Genomic DNA, 18,646 nt, shown 5'->3' on the forward strand with positions numbered 1-18,646 from the left:
CTCCCTTGTCTTCCTCTTCCCCTTCCTCTCCTCCTTCCCTTTTTCCCCTCTTCCCTCCCACCTTTCTCCTCATTCCTCCTTTCCCCTGTCCCATTTCCTCCCTCCTGTCTCCTCTTCCCTTCCTCTCCCCCATTTCCCCCTCTTCCCTCCTTTTCCCCCTCTCCCCCTTTCCCCTCTTCCCCCTCCCTCTCTCCTTCCCTTCTTCCCCTCCCTCCCTCTCCTTCCCATATATCCCCTCATCCCTCCCCTTCCTCCTCCTTTCCCTTCTTCCCTCTGTCCCTCTCCCCATTTCCCCTCTTCCCTCCCTCCCTCCTTCCCATTCCTCTTACCCCCCTCCTCTCCCCATTTCCCCTCATCCCTCCCTCCCTCGTCTTTCCTCTTCCCCTCCTTTCCCCCTGCCCCCCCTCCCCTCCCTCCCCTCTTCCCTCTCCCGCCCCCCCCCCCCTTCCCTCCTCATTCCCCCTCTTCTTCCCCCCTCCCTGCCCCTTCCTATCCCTGCAGCTCACCTTCGACGACTCCGTCTGGATCACCATCGTCCGGGAGCCATCGGCCGTGTTCGAATCCATGTTCCACTACTACCGTCTGCACAAGTTCTACGGCGCGACGTTCGATCACCTGCTGTGGAAACTGGAGGGCGGGTTTTCTTCGCGTTTCAAGTTGAACAATAGGTAATTTATTGATTTTTTCTATTATTCTTATCATCCTTTTTCTTATTATTATGGTTTATTTGTCAATTTTATCTTATTGTTCTATTATCTTTATCATCCTTTTTCTTATTATTATGGTTTATTTGTCAATTTTATCTATGTCTTCTCTCTTTTTTTTGTGTCTTAGCTCCCCCTCCCTGTTTACTTTCCTGCGTTCGTTTTCATACATGCAAGAGAGAATTTTAATTATTTGTTTGTGTCAATTGTTTATCGCAAATTAGTAGATAGAGCAAGTTAACAGTTTTGTTTGTAGAATGTCGTTATTATTTTCCATCATTATCAACAATATCAATAATAATAATGATAAGAACTGTTCCTGTCTATTATTATTAGCTTATGATGATATGGTGATGGAGGCATAAATAAAGAGAGCAGTAGGAATGTAAAGAAATAATAATGATGATAATGATAATGGTGATGGTGAAAATGAAAGTGATAGTGATGATGATGGTGATGATGATGATATAATGATAATAATGATGATGATGGTGATGATGATGATGATGGTGATGGTGATGATGAAGATGATGATATGATAATGATATTGATAATGATAGTAATGCTAATAATAATAATAATAATAATAATAATAATGATAACAGTAGCAGTAATAGCAGCAGTAGTAGTAGTAGTAGTAGTAATAATAATTATAAAAATAATGATATTAATGACATTTCTCAATCGCGTGTTCCTTGCAGGTACATGGGGCGCCTCGGCAGGAACCAGATGACGTGGGACATGGGACTCGACGACCAGGACCTTCGGCAGGAGGCAGTTCTGAAGGAGGCGCTGAAGCTCCTCGACCACACCTTCCATTTAGTTATGGTTAGTGTCCGTCGGTGTGTGTGGTTGGGGGGGAGGGGAGGGGAGGAAGAAGGGGGAGGGGGTTGCAGTGAAATAAGTGTGTATGTGTATGTGTATGTGTTTGGGGGGGGTGAGGGGGAGGAAGAAGAGGGAGGGGGTTGCAGTGAAATAAGTGTGTATGTGTATGTGTGCGTGTGTGTGTGTGGGGGGGGGTGAGGGTGAAGGGGGAGGGGGTTGTGTGCGTGAGTGGTGGTGGGGTGGGGGGTGGGGTTGAAATTCTGAATTCTCAGTCATAATAGAGCATATATATTTTCAGAAATATATCTAGGACATGGTTTACTTTACACGCTCAAAATCAAGCAAAATTGTCCACATTATGATGATTTTTTCCATCTTATACTTTCTTCCTTTTCCTCTTCTTCGTCCTCCTTCTCTTCCTCTTCTTCTTCCTTGTCTTCGTCGTCGTCCTCCTCCACCTCGTCCTCCTCTTCTCCTTCTTCCACCACCTCCTCCTCCTCCACCTCTTCCTCCTTCTCCTCTCCCTCCACCTCCTCTTCTTCCTCCACCACCACCACTTTCTCCTCTCTCTCCACCTCCACTTCCTCTTCTTGCTCCACCACCACAACCACCTTCTCCCTCCACCTCCTCCTCCACCACAACCACCTCTCCCTTCCACCTCCTCCTCCTCCTCCACCACCACCACTTTCTCCTCTCCCTCCACCACCACCACCACTCTCTTCTCTACCTCCTCCTCTTCCTCCACCTCCACCACCATCACTTTCTCCTCTCCCTCCACCTCCTCCTCATCCACCACCACCTCTCCCTCCTCACCCTCCACCTCCTCCTCCTCCTCCTCCACCACCACCTCCTCCTCCACCACCTCCATCTCTCCTCCTCCTCACCCTCCACCACCTCCTCCACCACAACCACCTTCTACCTCCTCCTCCTCTTCCTCCACCACCATCACCACCACCTCTCCCTCCTCCTCCACCACCACCTCATTTCCCTCCTCCTCCACCTCCTCCTCTCCCTCCTCCTCCACCTCTCCCCCCTCATCCACCACCACTCTCTCCTCCTCATCCACCACCTCCTCCTCCTCCTCCCACAGCTGGCCGAACGCATGGACGAGTCCCTGGTCCTCCTGAAGCACCTCCTCTGCTGGAGCGACGAGGACGTCCTGGTCATGTCAAGGAACGTGAGGAAGGACCGCTACCGGAGTTACCTCAGCGAGCAGTCGGTCGCTACTCTCGAGCACTTTAACTCCATGGACGTCAAGTTCTACTCCTTCTTCAGGGACAGGTGAGGAGGTGGAAGGGGAAGGGGTAGGGGGAGGAGGGATAGGGGAAGGAGGGATGGGGGGAGGGATAGGGGATGAGGGATAGGGAAAGGGACAAGTGAGGAGGGATAGGGGTGAGGGAATGAGGAAGGGGAAGGGGATGAGGGGTAGGGGGAGGGACAGGTGAGTGTAATGTATGTAGTGGGAGGAAGGAGGCGTCCCACCCCCCACTATTATTACTTTGTTGTTTGGTAGGTCGTGGCTGAGTGGTAAGGCAGTAGTAAGTAAGTACTGACGTACTCTGAAGATGTTGGTCTGAAGTTAAACTTGTCGCAGTTTTCTTGTCTTTATTCTGGGTAACTGGTACAGAGGGCAAGGCAGGTGCCCAGGGAGGAGCACGTCCTGCCGAGCCCGCGGGGGCGAGCGGTCTGCTGTAGATGGCACAGGAATTGCCATGAACGAAGTTCGTTTTGAGACAATATACAATGGAAAAACATGAAAGAATATGAAAGAACATGAATTCAGAAACATCGGTTCACACACGTGTTAGGTGTTTGTACAACTAAAAGCGTCGTGATAAGAAAGTATGTCCGTAGAATATTCGTGAACAATTGATAACTAGAGTAACTACAATGAAAATTATTACAAAAGTAGTGATATATACAATGCAATAACTGGGGAACATTATGAGCATACATAATACATGAGTTTGCAAGTAGTTATAAGGTAATCAGAAGCATTGTCAGTAAGGGTCGGAATTGCTTGTTCTGGTGGCAATTTGTCTCGGTCGTCTCGCGAGGGGCGCAGGACACGTTGGCGCCGGGGATAAACAGTAGAGTCCTATATACTGCGGGGCCTACAGCGAGGGTGATGGCGAGGTCGAGGTGAGAGGTCACTAAATCGCTCGGCCACTAGAAAAGAATCGTCCTCGATTCTTGAGTAGACGATGCAGGTAGATGACAGGTGACAGGTGACGGAGGTAACAGACACAGGGAGTCTCGATCGTGCAGTTGAGGAGGAACGGTCGTACAGGTATTTCTAAGGTCGGCGGCCTAGGGTGCTTGTTTGCACAGGTCACTGTTCGGGGTGCAGGTGGTCTTGACGTGAGCGGCAGTGATGATCAGTCACGGAGCTCGTCAATCGTTCCACACAGGATCACTGGAAGACACAGTTAACTTGTCAAGCGCCGTGTCAGTCGTAAATGACACGCACACCGGGTCTAGAAGATTCTGGGAGACCAGTAATCGTCGAAGAGTCGAAGGTTGAGCGGAGAATCTTGAGAGCGAGGTCTTGAGGATCACGTCGGCGAGAAGGATTCGTCATCTCGGGAGAGGAACAACATTGTGAAGACGTCACGAGGGTCGGCAGGCAAGGAGGGACAGTTCTTGCCAAGGTCACCAGCACGGCAGCGGGTGTGGTGAGTGAGCGTAGCGAGATGCACGAGGAACGTGGGCGGCGATCACCAGCGGACGGGTCGGGGCGGCGGACATGGCCGGAGTAGCAACGCGAGAACAGGAGAGCGTCGGCAGGTGATGCGGCGGTGAGGACGTTCGGCGGTAGTCACCAGCGGACAAGGCGGCGGACACGGCCGGAGTTGCAGCGATGTACAGTAGAGAACATGGGAGCGTCGGCAGGTGATACGGCGGCGAGGACGTCCGTGAGATGGGCTCGTTAACGGGCGAGCGAAACTTGTGCGTCAGGGCACGGCGGCGAGGGGCGACGTGGTGATCCGAGAGTCGAGGTCAGCAGTGGCGTTTCAGCACGGGGTGTCTGGCTCTGGGGACAACAGACGGGAACAACAGTACCATGTCTTGGCGACAGAAGACATAATGCCATATCTCAGTATCTCAGGGAGTTACAATATCAACACGAACTCATAGTGATTAGGAAATAACTGGAAGCAACGTGTCAAGTATTGGGAACAGAGGGTGTTAATTGCAACATTTACCTGAGAGATAGGAGGCAGTAACAAACAAACGAGATTGTAGGACAAAATCTCGTGGAAATTGCGAGTTTATAGAGCCATGCAAGATAAAGGAATGATTCTCCGTGTCATAGTTTGTAGAATTCACGTGCAAGATCAGAGGGCAACAGATATACTTGTAAAAGTGAGGGTAGATAAATCATAGAACACATTTCTTCAGGGGAATGAGAGTAGTTGCGTGCAAAAATGCTGGATTAATCTTCGAAAATGAAGGGTAGTTGCATGCTAGGATACAGGAAGGATTTTCCTATTAAGAGAATTACTGAAGACGCAAAAATGCAGGAAGAATTTCCTGGAAAAAATAGCTCATTATGAATGAACTGGAACTTAGCATCGTGGAGATTCAGAAATCATTACGACAGAGTAAAGGAAAACGAACTAAGTACTCATAGGTAGACAGAACTACAGAGAAATTAACGTAATCATGCTAACCACAGGGCATGAGTCAGGCGCGATCGGAGTGAGGGGAGACATGCTAGTTAAGGGGAGACAGATGCCAGTGAGGGGAGATCTCGTTTTCTATGCGGGAGGAACACGGGTGTTCGCGAGAGCGAGGGGAAATCAGACACTTCACTTCACAGGGGATTTCCTAAGCAAATGAGACAGCGAGGATAAAAGAAACTCACCTTGAGGTACTGGCAGGGCAGTGTTGATTGATGCTGCTGCATCAGGCGATTGCAGTAACCGTTGAGGACTGCGGCAGGTGCGCAGAGGGAGTAGTGACAGCAGGGAAGACTGGCTTCGTGCTTGGTGTCGGAAGTCTTGCAGTGACAGAGTTCGATGAGAGTTTCTTTGCTTGCAGGAGTCGATAATCTTGGTAGAGACTTGTAACTTCTCGTGAAGTTGATCTTCAGAGTACTTGGACGATGTCTTCGGAGGGGCGCGTGGTGCGGCAATCTTCGGAGGGCGCGTGGTGCGGTAATCTTCGGAGGGCGCGTGGTGCGGCAATCCCAGCGTGATGCCACCACTTGTAATGTGTGTGTAGTGGGAGGAAGGAGGCGTCCCACCCCCCACTATTATTACTTGTTGTTTGGTAGGTCGTGGCTGAGTGGTAAGGCAGTAGTAAGTAAGTACTGACGTACTCTGAAGATGTTGGTCTGAAGTTAAACTTGTCGCAGTTTTCTTGTCTTTATTCTGGGTAACTGGTACAGAGGGCAAGGCAGGTGCCCAGGGAGGAGCACGTCCTGCCGAGCCCGCGGGGGCGAGCGGTCTGCTGTAGATGGCACAGGAATTGCCATGAACGAAGTTCGTTTTGAGACAATATACAATGGAAAAACATGAAAGAATATGAAAGAACATGAATTCAGAAACATCGGTTCACACACGTGTTAGGTGTTTGTACAACTAAAAGCGTCGTGATAAGAAAGTATGTCCGTAGAATATTCGTGAACAATTGATAACTAGAGTAACTACAATGAAAATTATTACAAAAGTAGTGATATATACAATGCAATAACTGGGGAACATTATGAGCATACATAATACATGAGTTTGCAAGTAGTTATAAGGTAATCAGAAGCATTGTCAGTAAGGGTCGGAATTGCTTGTTCTGGTGGCAATTTGTCTCGGTCGTCTCGCGAGGGGCGCAGGACACGTTGGCGCCGGGGATAAACAGTAGAGTCCTATATACTGCGGGGCCTACAGCGAGGGTGATGGCGAGGTCGAGGTGAGAGGTCACTAAAGTGAGGAGGGATAGGGGGAGGGATAGGGGGAGGGACAGGGGGAGGGACAGGTGAGGAGGGGGAGGGGGAGGGACAGATGAGGAGGGATAGGGGGAGGGGGAGGGGAGGGACAGGTGAGGAGGGATAGGGGGAGGGGGAGGGGAGGGATAGGGGGAGGGACAGGTGAGGATGGATAGGGGGAGGGACAGGTGAGGAGGGATAGGGGGAGGGACAGGTGAGGAGGGATAGGGGGAGGGGGAGGGGAGGGATAGGTGAGGAGGGATAGGGGGAGGGACAGATGAGGAGGGATAGGGGGAGGGACAGATGAGGAGGGATAGGGGTGAGGGGATGGGGAAGGGGAAGGGGATGAGGGACAGGGGGAGGGACAGGTGAGGAGGGATAGGGGGGAGGGGATGAGGAAGAGGAAGGGAGAAGAGAATGAGGAAGTGAAAGGGAAGGAAAGGGATTGGGAAGTTAAAGAGAAGTGAAAGGGAAGGGAAGGGAAATGGAAAGAGAAAGGGAAAATCCAGAGCAAGAATACAAGGAAAAGGGGAGGCAGGAATAGGGGAAGGGATAGGGAAAGGGAAGGGGATGGGATGGAGAAGGGAAAGGGGAAGGGAAGGGGTAGAGCAGGAATGAAGGGGAAGAGGAGGAGATTATTACCACACTAAACCACTACCCTTCCAGGATGATGCTCGACGGGAAGAAGGATAAAAGGGAAACGGAAGAAGAGAAAGACAGAAAATGGGGGAGAAGGAAAGAGAGGAAAAGGGGAGAAGGAAGGAGAGAAAAGGGGAGAAGAAAAAGACAGGAAAAGGGGAGACGGTGTCGGGGCCACTTAGGGGGAGGGGAAAGGGAAGAAGGGGAAGAGAGGAAAAGGGAAGAATGGAAAAAGAGAGAAAAGGGGAAGACGGAGAGAAGAAAAGAAGAGAAGGAAAGACCAAAAAGTGTAGACAGAATCGGAGCCACCAAGGGGGGGGAGAGAAGAGGGGAGACGGTAGAGAGGGAAACGGGGGAGTGGGCCTCGAGGGGGAAGGGAAACGGAAGAAGGAAAGAGACAAAAAGGGAAGAAGAGAAAGAGAGAAAAAGGGAAGAAAGAGAGAAAAAGGAAAGAAAAGAAACAGACAAAAAGAAGAGAAGAGAAGGAGTGACGAAAAGGGGTAGACAGAATCGGAGCCACCAACGGGGAGAGAGGAGAGGAGAGGAGAGAGGGGAGAGGGGAGAGAGGGAAGCGGGGGAGTGCGCCTCGAGAGGGAGGGGAAACGGAAGAAGGGAAATAGAAGAAAAGGGGAGAAGAGAAAGAGAGAAAAAGGGAAGAAGAGAAAGAAAGGAAAAAGGGACGAAGAGAAACAGACAAAAAGAAGAGAAGCAGAGACGAAAAGGGGTAGACAGGATCGGAGCCACCAAGCGGGGGTAGAGGAGAGGGGAGAGAGGAGAGGGGAGAGGGGAGAGAGGGAAGCGGGGGAGTGGGCCTCGAGAGGGGGAGTAGCAGCAGCCAGAGAATCGTGTGACGCATTTTAGATCAATAGCCGCGAGGGGAAGTCCGAGCGCCAGGTGACTGCGGTGCAGCTGTGGGCGCGCGTGCTTGCGTAAACTGCGGCGCTGCGGGCGGGTATTGACGGCGGCGGGGGCGGCGGCGGCGGCGGCGGGATGGAGTGCGTGTGTGTACGTGTGTGTGTGTGTGGGGGGGGAGGGGTGGATGTATGTGTGCGTGTGGGGGGGTATGTACGTGTGTGTGGGGGGGGTGTATGTACGTGTGTGTGTGTGGGTGGGTGTATGTACGTGTGGGTGTGTGTGGGTGTGTGGGTGTATGTACGTGTGTGTGGGGGTGGGTGTATGTACGTGTGGGTGTGTGTGGGTGGGTGGGTGTATGTACGTGTGTGTGTGTGTGTGTGTGTGTGTGTGTGTGTGTGTGTGTGTGTGTGTGTGTGTGCGCGCGCGTGTGTGTGTGTGTGTGTGTGCGTGTATGTGCAAGCATGTGTGCGCGTGCAATTACACATACATCCATGTATGCCCATACGAATTCATCCATATCTTTAAACAGATATGCATATTCGCATGCATATACATATACGTATATATATACACATATACACGTATGCATATATATATACAATATCTAAACGCACCACATAACCCCCCCCTTCCCCCCCTCGCCCACAGGTTCGACAAGCAAGTGGAGGCGTTTGGGCGGACTCGTATGGAAGAGGAGGTGGTCAGTCTACGCGAATATAGGGACAAGGTAACACACTCGGGTTGCGGGAGAGAGTATATCAGTATCTAAATGGATTGCTACATTAATATGAATATGATTGTGTGTGTATGTGCATATATATATATATATATATATATATATATATATATATATATATATATATATATATATATATATATATATATATATATATAGAGAGAGAGAGAGAGAGAGAGAGAGAGAGAGAGAGAGAGAGAGAGAGAGAGAGAGAGAGAGAGAGTATATCAGTATCTTAATGGATTGCTACATTAATATGTATATGATTGTGTGCGTGTGTGTGCATATATATATATATATATATATATATATATATATATATATATATATATATATATATATATATATATATAGATAGATAGATAGATAGATAGATAGATAGATACATAGATAGATAGATAGATAGATAGATATAGATATAGATATATATAGATAGATAGATAGATAGATAGATAGATAGATAGATAGATAGATATATATATATATATATATATATATATATATATATATATATATAGAGAGAGAGAGAGAGAGAGAGAGAGAGAGAGAGAGAAAGACAGACAGAGCGAGAGAGAGAGAGCATTAGATAGATTGATTGATAGAGAAAGAGAGAGAGAGAGAGAGAGAGACAGAGACAGAGACAGACAGACAGTGAGAGAAAGAGAGAGAGAGAGAGTATATTAGTATCTGAATGGATTGCTACATTAATATGTATATGATTGTGCGCGTGTGTGCATATATATATATATATATATATATATATATATATATATATATATATATATATATATATATATATATGGAGAGAGAGAGAGATAGAGAGAGAGAGAGTGTGTGTGTATGTCTGTGTGTGTGTGTGTGTGTGTGAGTGTGTGTGTGTGTGTGTGTGTGTGTGTGTGAGAGAGAGAGAGAGAGAGAGAGAGAGAGTGAGAGAGAGAGAGAGAGAGAGAGAGAGAGAGAGAGAGAGAGAGAGAGAGAGAGAGAGAGAGAGAGATTGATTGATGGAGAAAAAGAAAGAGAGAGGGAGAGAGAGATCATTAGATAGATTGATAGAAAAAGAGAGAAAGAGAGAGAGACAGACAGACAGACAGAAGGAGAGAGAGAAAAGAATGAAACATTTATGCATATTTCATTTACTTTTTTGTTTATGCTATATAGGAACAACTACAGACAAAATTTAAAATATTTATTTTTGTATCTAAATGAAATGAGATATCCATCCAGAATTATTTGTATGGTAGATAATGACAGCATGCATTATGTGGGAAATGTATCAACATTTTAAAGAAACTGTCCTCATAATAATCTCGCCTTCAATGTTTAGTATAATATAGATAAATTAAAAATACAATGAAATGTTAAGGAACTTACATTTTAAAAAATTGAGCAAAGGCCTACATCTTCACAGTACCCCAATGTGTTTACTGATATATACACATAAAAAAACACTCTATATGATCATACCTAAGTATTTATGGCAACATGATCTTGTGTAATCCACAGCAGAAATCTGAGTCTAACTCCAAATGACTAAGTAATTATAGCCCATTCTCCTGTGTAATCCACAACAGAAATCCAAGTCAAACTTCAAATGACTAAGTAATTATAGCCCATTCTCCTGTGTAATCCACTACAAAAATCCAAGTCTAACTTCAAATGACTAAGTATTTATGGCAACATGACCCTGTATAATCCACAATAGAAATCCAAGTCTAACTTTAAATGACTAAGTAATTATAGCCCATTCTCCTGTGTAATCCACAATAGAAATCCAAGTCCAACTCCAAATGACTAAGTAATTATAGCCTATTCTCCTGTGTAATCCACAACAGAAATCCAAGTCTAACTTCAAATGACTAAGTAATTATAGCCCATTCTCCTGTGTAATCCACGACAGAAATCCAAGTCTAACTTCAAATGACTTTACCTAAGTAATTATAGCCCATTCTCCTGTGTAATCCACAACAGAAATCCAAGTCTAACTTCAAATGACTAAGTAATTATAGCCCATTCTCCTGTGTAATCCACAACGGAAATCCAAGTCTAACTCCAAATGACTAAGTAATTATATCCCATTCTCCTGTGTAATCCACTACAGAAATCTGAGTCTAACTTCAAATGACTAAGTAATTATAGCCTATTCTCCTGTGCAATCCACAGCAGAAATCCAAGTCTAACTCCAAATGACTAAGTAATTATAGCCTATTCTCCTGTGTAATCCACTCCAGATATCTGAGTCCTCCTTCTACCTTTCAGATGTGGCGTGACTGTGGCATGAAAGAGGCTCCACCAAAGAAACAAGGTTCAGGCTCTGAGAAGGAGCAGCAGTATGTGGTACAGTACCAAGTCCAAAGCAATGGGTCAATGAGGTAAGTGTTTAGGATGAAAGCTGTGTTACAAGATGGTGTAAAGGGAGAGAGGAAGGGGAAACGGAAAGGGAGAGGAAGAGAGAAGGAGAGGGGGAGAGGGAAAGGGTAGAGAGTGGGAAAGGGAGAGGGGAAGGAGTGGGAAAGGGGGAGAGGGAGAGGGTAGAGATTGGGAGAGGGAGAGAAAGAGAGAAGGAGAGGGAGAGGTGGAGAGGGAGAGGATAGAGAGTGGGAGAGGGAGAAGGGAAGGAGTGGGAGAGGGGGAGAGGGAAAGGGTAGAGAGTGTGAGAGGGAGAGGGGAAGGAGTGGGAAAGGGAGAGGGGAGGAAGAAGGGGATGCGAGAGATTGGAGGAGGTGAGGGAGAGGGAGAATGAGGGGGAGAAGAAGAGGGAGAAGGGTAGGGAGAAGAAGTGTAGGGAAAGAAAGAGAAACTGATACATGCAAAAAATTAAGGTAAGAAACCTACCTTTTGCTTCCAGACATCGGCGCTTCTGCAAAGACCTGGTCCGGACTGGTGTGGAGTTCACGCAGATTCTCCGTTGGAAACAATACAGCCGATACCATCGTGCCATCAATAACCCCTGGAATATCAGCTGGTCTCCAAAGTTTAACAAGAAGCCCCGAAGGTCTCCAAAGAAAATTCCTCTAATCTCCAAGAAGAACATCCAGAAGGAACGCCATTCCCAGCGTCACGTTAGGTAGTCTTGAGGCACCCGGGGAAAGAGATTTTAATAGGATGAGTTTACATATACTGGTCTTCCTTCTATCTTTCCTAATCCTGCAGGGCTGTCTGCCTCATCCTTGTTTTGACAAGTTGACACCTAAACTTTTTTCCTTGCATTCTATATACTTTATTTCCATGAATATATTCCGATATGACACTATGGATTACAATCATCAAGATATCCATTTTTGTTTTTCTATACTCAAGCGCTTTATTAGTAAAACTGATATTATTCACATTTACTCCGATATATTTCACGATTTTGTGTCAGATATAACACAGACTGTAACAAAGGATATAAGCTCCTTAACAAATACTACCAGACAGGCTGATGTACTAAATAAAATAAATGTTGATTCTCAAGAAAGGCTGTGTGCAGGTCCTTATAGCTTGCGTGAGCTGTGATCTGTGAGTGCAGAGTGATGCTGTAAAGGTGCTTAAACATTGTACTTAATTAAGTAACACAATAAATGATAAAGATAATATATATGTGACTACATGTTGTTATGAAGAGTAAAGTCCAATGTAAAAACACATTTATTTCTTTTAAGAAGAGGAAAACTAGAATCAAAATGAATTACGCTAAGGAACCTGTTTATATCAAAATGGCTTTAATCAAAACAAATAAAATCAAACCACAAATACCTACATATGTACACACACACACACACACACACACACATGCACACACACACACACACACACACACACACACACACACACACACACACACACACACACACACACACACACACACACACACACACACACACACACACACACACATATGTTCATTCTTTAAGTTATATGAATGTAGTACAACACAAGAATTTTTTTCTCTTTTCTTGCCATCAATTTGACGAATAATATTGTACAAGATTTAGTAAATAAACCTCGGATATTTGTAAGAGACTGGTTGACACAACGAAGAATAAAGTTTATCTGAAAGTTTGTATATATATATATATATATATATATATATATATATATATATATATATATATATATATATATATATATATATATACATATATTAACTAGAAATTTATTCTTAGACTTACGACAAGGAAGCATCAGGGCAGAGATATTCACAAAAGGCATTTATGTAATTTTTGTCTTGTGTGGCAGCTTTTTTATCAGACGAAAATGAAAGTAAAGTACATATTGACGAATAAAATCTATATTCCTTATCACAGAGAACTAATATACCTCAGTAGACTGACATGCGGCATATATGTTTTCTACAGTATGCTAATATGTCAAATCAAATATTATGTACTAAGTTCTTATAGCTTTAGCTTATCATTCCATATACAATATCTAGTAAACATGATTAGTCTACCTGTTTCTAGCATTTAGGAATTTAGAAATAATCTTAGACAGCTGTAGTTAATGTTATTATTTCATTATCAAGATAGCATGCGCAATAAACCCATATATTGTACAAAGTGCATTTATCCACACATAGCAAAATTAGTTGCTTTAGTTTCATATGATAACTTTCATAAGTATGACCCCTCTACAGATCACATAAATGTTTTAAAAGAGATGGCAGATGGTGCATCGTGTATGTACTTATTTCAATACTTGCCTATGTAACTAAGAGAAATACTTATTAGAGGACTATTTGTACAAGTTAGAAGAAAACCAAACACTGTATGGTGAAGTAAGGTAGTGAAGAAGAAGCATGCACTCATCTTTATAAATCCTGACTGGCCTTCAATTACTAATATTCAGAAATATAAAATAAATCTTAAACAAATGAAAAGAAGACCTTACTTCAAAGAAAAAAAAGAATAGTACTGCAGGTTTCCCTGAAATTGATACATTCACATATATAATAACTCTTCAACAGGAACCCAAATACTTGATATCTGCAGAATGTGGACTCGGAAATGTAATAAAGACTTAAGCATTTTCATAAAGTATAGTTATGGTGTGGATGATTATTAGTCTCTTGAAAGAATATCTAAGAAAAATCATCCTACAGAAGCACAAAAACTGGTTGTCATTACTGCAGCACTTTCCTTTATCCGGGAAATAACAGAACAAACCTTGGTTATTCTTTTTCACTTTTCTACCAAATGGAGTAGTTCTAAAAGTCTAATAGATGTAGCACTGGAAAATTTGTGAAGATATCTTTCAAGATTGTATATATATACATACACATAAACATATATATTCTTAAATGTACAGTGGATGGTAATTTTATAATGTATATATTTCCATGTATAATGTACCATGTGAAAAATTAAATAAATAGAAAAAAGTTTTCTTTCCAGCTTTCTATATCCACATTCTAAATTACAGAACATGTCTGCTTGCACAATGTTACAGTCCATGTCCTATCATATGCTTTCCTGTATTCCCTTTATTTTTTAAAGTACTTTTATGATGCTGATGAAAAAAAAAAATGATGATACTGACATTCATAATTACAATATTTGTAGTAGAATAGGAATAATGAAGAAAACAATAGTAATCATTGCAGAAACAGTAATTATAGTAATGCTAACACATACAATCACACACACATTCGTGTGTGCACAGCCACACATACAAATACCTACACACATATACATTTATGAATAAATCGATTGTGCTAATAGTTTTCATGAGCCTCGTTAGAACACATGCTTGGTTTTGAGTAATCATTGCTATGCCAAAAATATGTTAGGCCCTCTAAAATTGTAATTATAAATTCGGACCAGATGGTTTTATGTGTAAAAATTTGATCTTTATCATTTCATTCAATCATAATCTATTACTTTATTTAGAAAAGCCTAACCACATATATTCACTTACTACATTTGATGGATGTAACTTATATGATTCCTTTACTTCCACTATGTATTAACACCTATTTTCAGAAATTCATCAAAGCATCTTTCCTTTATTCTACGAAATTAAGATGATTTTTTGTATATAAAAAAGTAAGTAAAAAGACATTTAAAGAAATTATTTTATTCAAGATTTTATATACTTTACATATACATACACCAGCTTATACAAGAAAATATTTCACAATGCCATTCAGTAAATAAAAAGTTATGTAAACTCTATATCAACCACAACAGAAAGAAATAATCATGTTATTACAAGCTGTTCAAAACAAATAGTTTTTTTCTCTTTTTGGTTTTGAAAAGGTTTGGATTATTCACAGCAAATAACCAAACTTATCACAGCAATTGTTATGCACTAAGGCTGTAGTAAAAACCATAAACGAAGAGCAAAGATTACTCTATAGACATGGATAATATTATCATTACATAGTCTGCTCACATATACACGGGCAAAAACATGTTTCTCACAATACAAATATCTACAAAATGTTCATGATTCATTGGGATTTCTCAACGAGATCTCCCTTTCTGCTGCATCCAGACTCGCGCAGCTAAGAGAATATTATTTGCATTTTTTTTGTACCACTCTCTATTGTACTCTTGATGTATTACCCTGTGGTCATCGAGGAACTGTTTGTAGAACACGGCCATTTCATCAGCTGAGAGAGTCCTGCGTTCAGTTGCTTGGCTGCCGTACTTCTCCTTTAGCCGCATCTGTACGAATTCTTCCTTCATCTTGTGGGAACGAAGAGAAAAAAAAGTGAAATATTGAGAGATCAAAGTGTTTCAAGTGAATTAGTTTTTGGTTTAGTAAATGAAAGAAAACTGTTGCTGCCGATATAGCCTCCATTCCTAAAGAAGATAAAAGGTGAAATGAAAAAAAGAGATTATAATGTCTCGAGTTAATCAGTTTTTGGTTGTCACTGCTAATTCAGCTTCCAATCCTGTTTTCATATCCCGAATATCAACTATACACACACATTCATGGGTATAAAGAACATGAACATGCTCTACTCACATTACAAAATGAAGACATTATATTAGATATTGAAAAGTTCATTGAAACTATAGGCATTTTAAGCAGGGAATTATTTTGCCAAGAATCTCAAGATTCTTTATTGCCATCTCAATATATATATATATATATATATATATATATAATATATAATATATAATATATAATATATAATATATATATATATATATATATATATATATATACATATACATACATTTATTTTCTTTCTTTCTTTCTTTCTTTCTTTTTTTACAGGAAGGAAACCCATTATGCCATACTTTAGAAAAATAAAATCATATTGACTGTTATAGAATGAATTGCTCCACTGATGCTGAGAGCAAAAATACATGGAATAACCACTGTGTTATTAGTTTACATACAGAAGCCTAGTCTCAACTGTTTAAACATTTCCTTGACTTTTATATTCTTCATTTTTCCTTTTCACTGCTGTTAGTATGGTTATAATAATAAAAATAATAATGATAATAATAATGATAATAATAATAATAATAATAACAATAATAATATTAATAAAAAATAATGATAATGATAATATCAATAACAATAACAATAACAACAACAACAACAATAACAATAATAATAATAATAACAATGATTATAACAATAATAAAAATAACATACAATAATAACAATAATAACAACAATAATAATAATAATAATAATAATAATAATAATAATAATAATAATAATAATAATAATAATAATAATAATAATAATAATAATAATAACAATAATAATAACAACAAAAATAACAATAATACTAATACTAATATTCATACTACTACTAATAGTTATGATGTTAAAAGCATTAGAAAAACAAAACTTCTATAATAAAAATTCACAGAATGAGGAAATCAGTTGAGGTCTGGTAGGACTATTTTACTTATTTATTGCTAGGCTTTTGTATAGTGACCTATATAAGAAGAAAATTTATAAACTAAAACCACAGTGGATATGACACGTACATTTGCCCTCCCAGTGTTAATAGGTTAACGGCTACTGAGTGACTTGTTGGTTACGAAGCATTTGTAGAACAATTTATCCGTAAAGACAATTAATAAATTAAAATTACATTGGATATGGTATGTAGATTTCCCTCTAAGCACCAGCTTCTTAAAATCCTTCTTGTCAAAACAGCTCTCTTGCTTATTCTCCAAAATTTAATATACCAAAATTTAAAAACGTATAGAATATGCATATTCCAGCAACTCCGTAGAAAAATAAGTCTACAAAAAAGTTGATTAGAACAAGAATGTCAATAAAACTGGCAATTATAATAAGAACAGAATGAGGAGCAGGCGGCAACAATAGCTTACTTACCTGTTTGAATTTAGAATTATGAGAAGCCCAAAAGGTTTGGTTCCAGTCCTGTGTTGCTTCCCTCGCTTCTCTGTACCGCTGTTCCAGAGACGTTTCGTTGGGGGGGATGTAGTACCTGACTTTTCGAAGGTTTGACCCCCGATCAGGAGGACCAATGCAGTCACATTTGACGTCTTGTGGGTTAACTCCTAGACTGTTGTACTTTGCTTGATTCTGCAATGGGGAGATCGTAAGGAAAAGGAGTAAAACAAAAAGGAAAAAAACAAAGCAAAACAAAACAAAACAAAAAATTACATGCATTATGTCAATGAGGTATGAGTGAGCAAGGTGAAGAATTTACTTTATGTGTGTATGTGTGGGGGAAGGTAAATTTAAAGCCTCTGCACACAAACATGTAACAAAGAAAAAAAAAAAGAAAGAAAGAAAGAAAAAAATCTTAATCTCCCTCTTTCTCTTGATCTCCATCTCTCAATCTCTCTCCATCTCCATCACCATTTCCATTTCCCACTCTCTGTCTTTCTTTCTTTCTTTCTTTCTTTCTTTCTTTCTTTCCTTCTTTCTCTCTCTCTATTTTTAGCATTCTTCTTTATCATATCGGAGTCAATAATCATAAAAAATAATAGCAGTTAATCTTTACAGTATAGATACACTAAGTTAAAGTAAATTGAAGATGGTATTCTTGTGGAGGATTAAAAGTTGCAGTTATTGGTGTAAGAAATAATATTCAGACATGAATGGTAACACCACTAATAGGAAAAAGATCAAGGAAAGCGCTGCTCACTGCCCTTGTTCACTCGGTGCTCTTGAGCTTCAGCTCTATCTTGCCCAGTAACAACAAATTAGGTTTTGAATAAATTTTGTGTGTGTGTGTGTGTGTGTGTGTGTGTGTGTGTGTGTGTGTGTGTGTGTGTGTGTGTGTGTGTGTGTGTGTGTGTGTGTATATATATATGATATATATATATATATATATATATATATATATATATATATATATATATATATATATATATATATATATATATATATATATATATATATATATATATATATATATATAGAGACATATATATATACATATAAGTTGATTGATATACATATATATATATATATATATATATATATATAGAGAGAAAGAGAGAAAGAGAGAAGAGAGAGAAGAGAGAAAGAGAGAAAGAGAGAAAGAGAGAAGAGAGAGAAAGAGAGAGAGAGTTATATATATACATATGTTGCTAGTATATATATATATATATATATATATATATATATATATATATATATATATATATATATATATATATATATATATATATATATATATATATATATATATATATATATATATATATATATATATTTATATTATGAGTGAGTTGCAAGGATATTGGCTATATGATCATAATCTTAAGAGAGAGATGTAAAAAATTGTCTATATGATCATAATTTAATAGATTAATGTAAAAAATTGTATCACTTAACCAAACAAATGTTAGAAAAATTATATCTAGAGGTCTATATCAAGGTAAGTTTATAATACGCAGGAATACACACAGGAATACACAAGACCTATTTTCATCTACTGACGCTAAAGAGTCAAAGTCCTAAAGGAATCATAGTAATAATTAATATCAAATTGCATTATAAACAATTGGAAAAATGTCTTTTCTTTATTCA

The 18,646-nt window shown here is 40.7% G+C and overlaps 2 protein-coding genes across 2 annotated transcripts in view; one reads left to right on the forward strand and one right to left on the reverse strand.

Annotated features, from left to right (window-relative positions):
• Positions 1-501: 501 nt before the first annotated feature.
• Positions 502-12,531, forward strand: LOC113811287 (galactosylceramide sulfotransferase; the record flags this gene model as incomplete). Its single annotated transcript, XM_070127540.1, is given in 6 exon segments — positions 502-668; positions 1,406-1,532; positions 2,620-2,810; positions 8,596-8,674; positions 10,940-11,052; positions 11,529-12,531. Coding segments are annotated over 6 exon segments (837 nt in total). The 3' UTR covers positions 11,752-12,531.
• A 2,190-nt stretch (positions 12,532-14,721) lies between these two features.
• Coa8 (Cytochrome c oxidase assembly factor 8) overlaps positions 14,722-18,646 on the reverse strand; it is a 5,329-nt gene continuing 1,404 nt past the window's right edge. The window contains exons 2-3 of the mRNA XM_070126883.1: positions 16,976-17,188; positions 14,722-15,351 (exon numbers count right to left, since the gene is read on the reverse strand). Of these exons, the coding sequence (XP_069982984.1) occupies positions 15,127-15,351; positions 16,976-17,188 (438 nt within the window). The 3' untranslated portion in view covers positions 14,722-15,126. The remainder of the gene's footprint in view (positions 15,352-16,975; positions 17,189-18,646) is intronic.

The sequence above is a fragment of the Penaeus vannamei genome, chromosome 11 (genome assembly GCF_042767895.1).
Source record: "Penaeus vannamei isolate JL-2024 chromosome 11, ASM4276789v1, whole genome shotgun sequence".
NCBI lineage: Eukaryota > Metazoa > Arthropoda > Malacostraca > Decapoda > Penaeidae > Penaeus > Penaeus vannamei.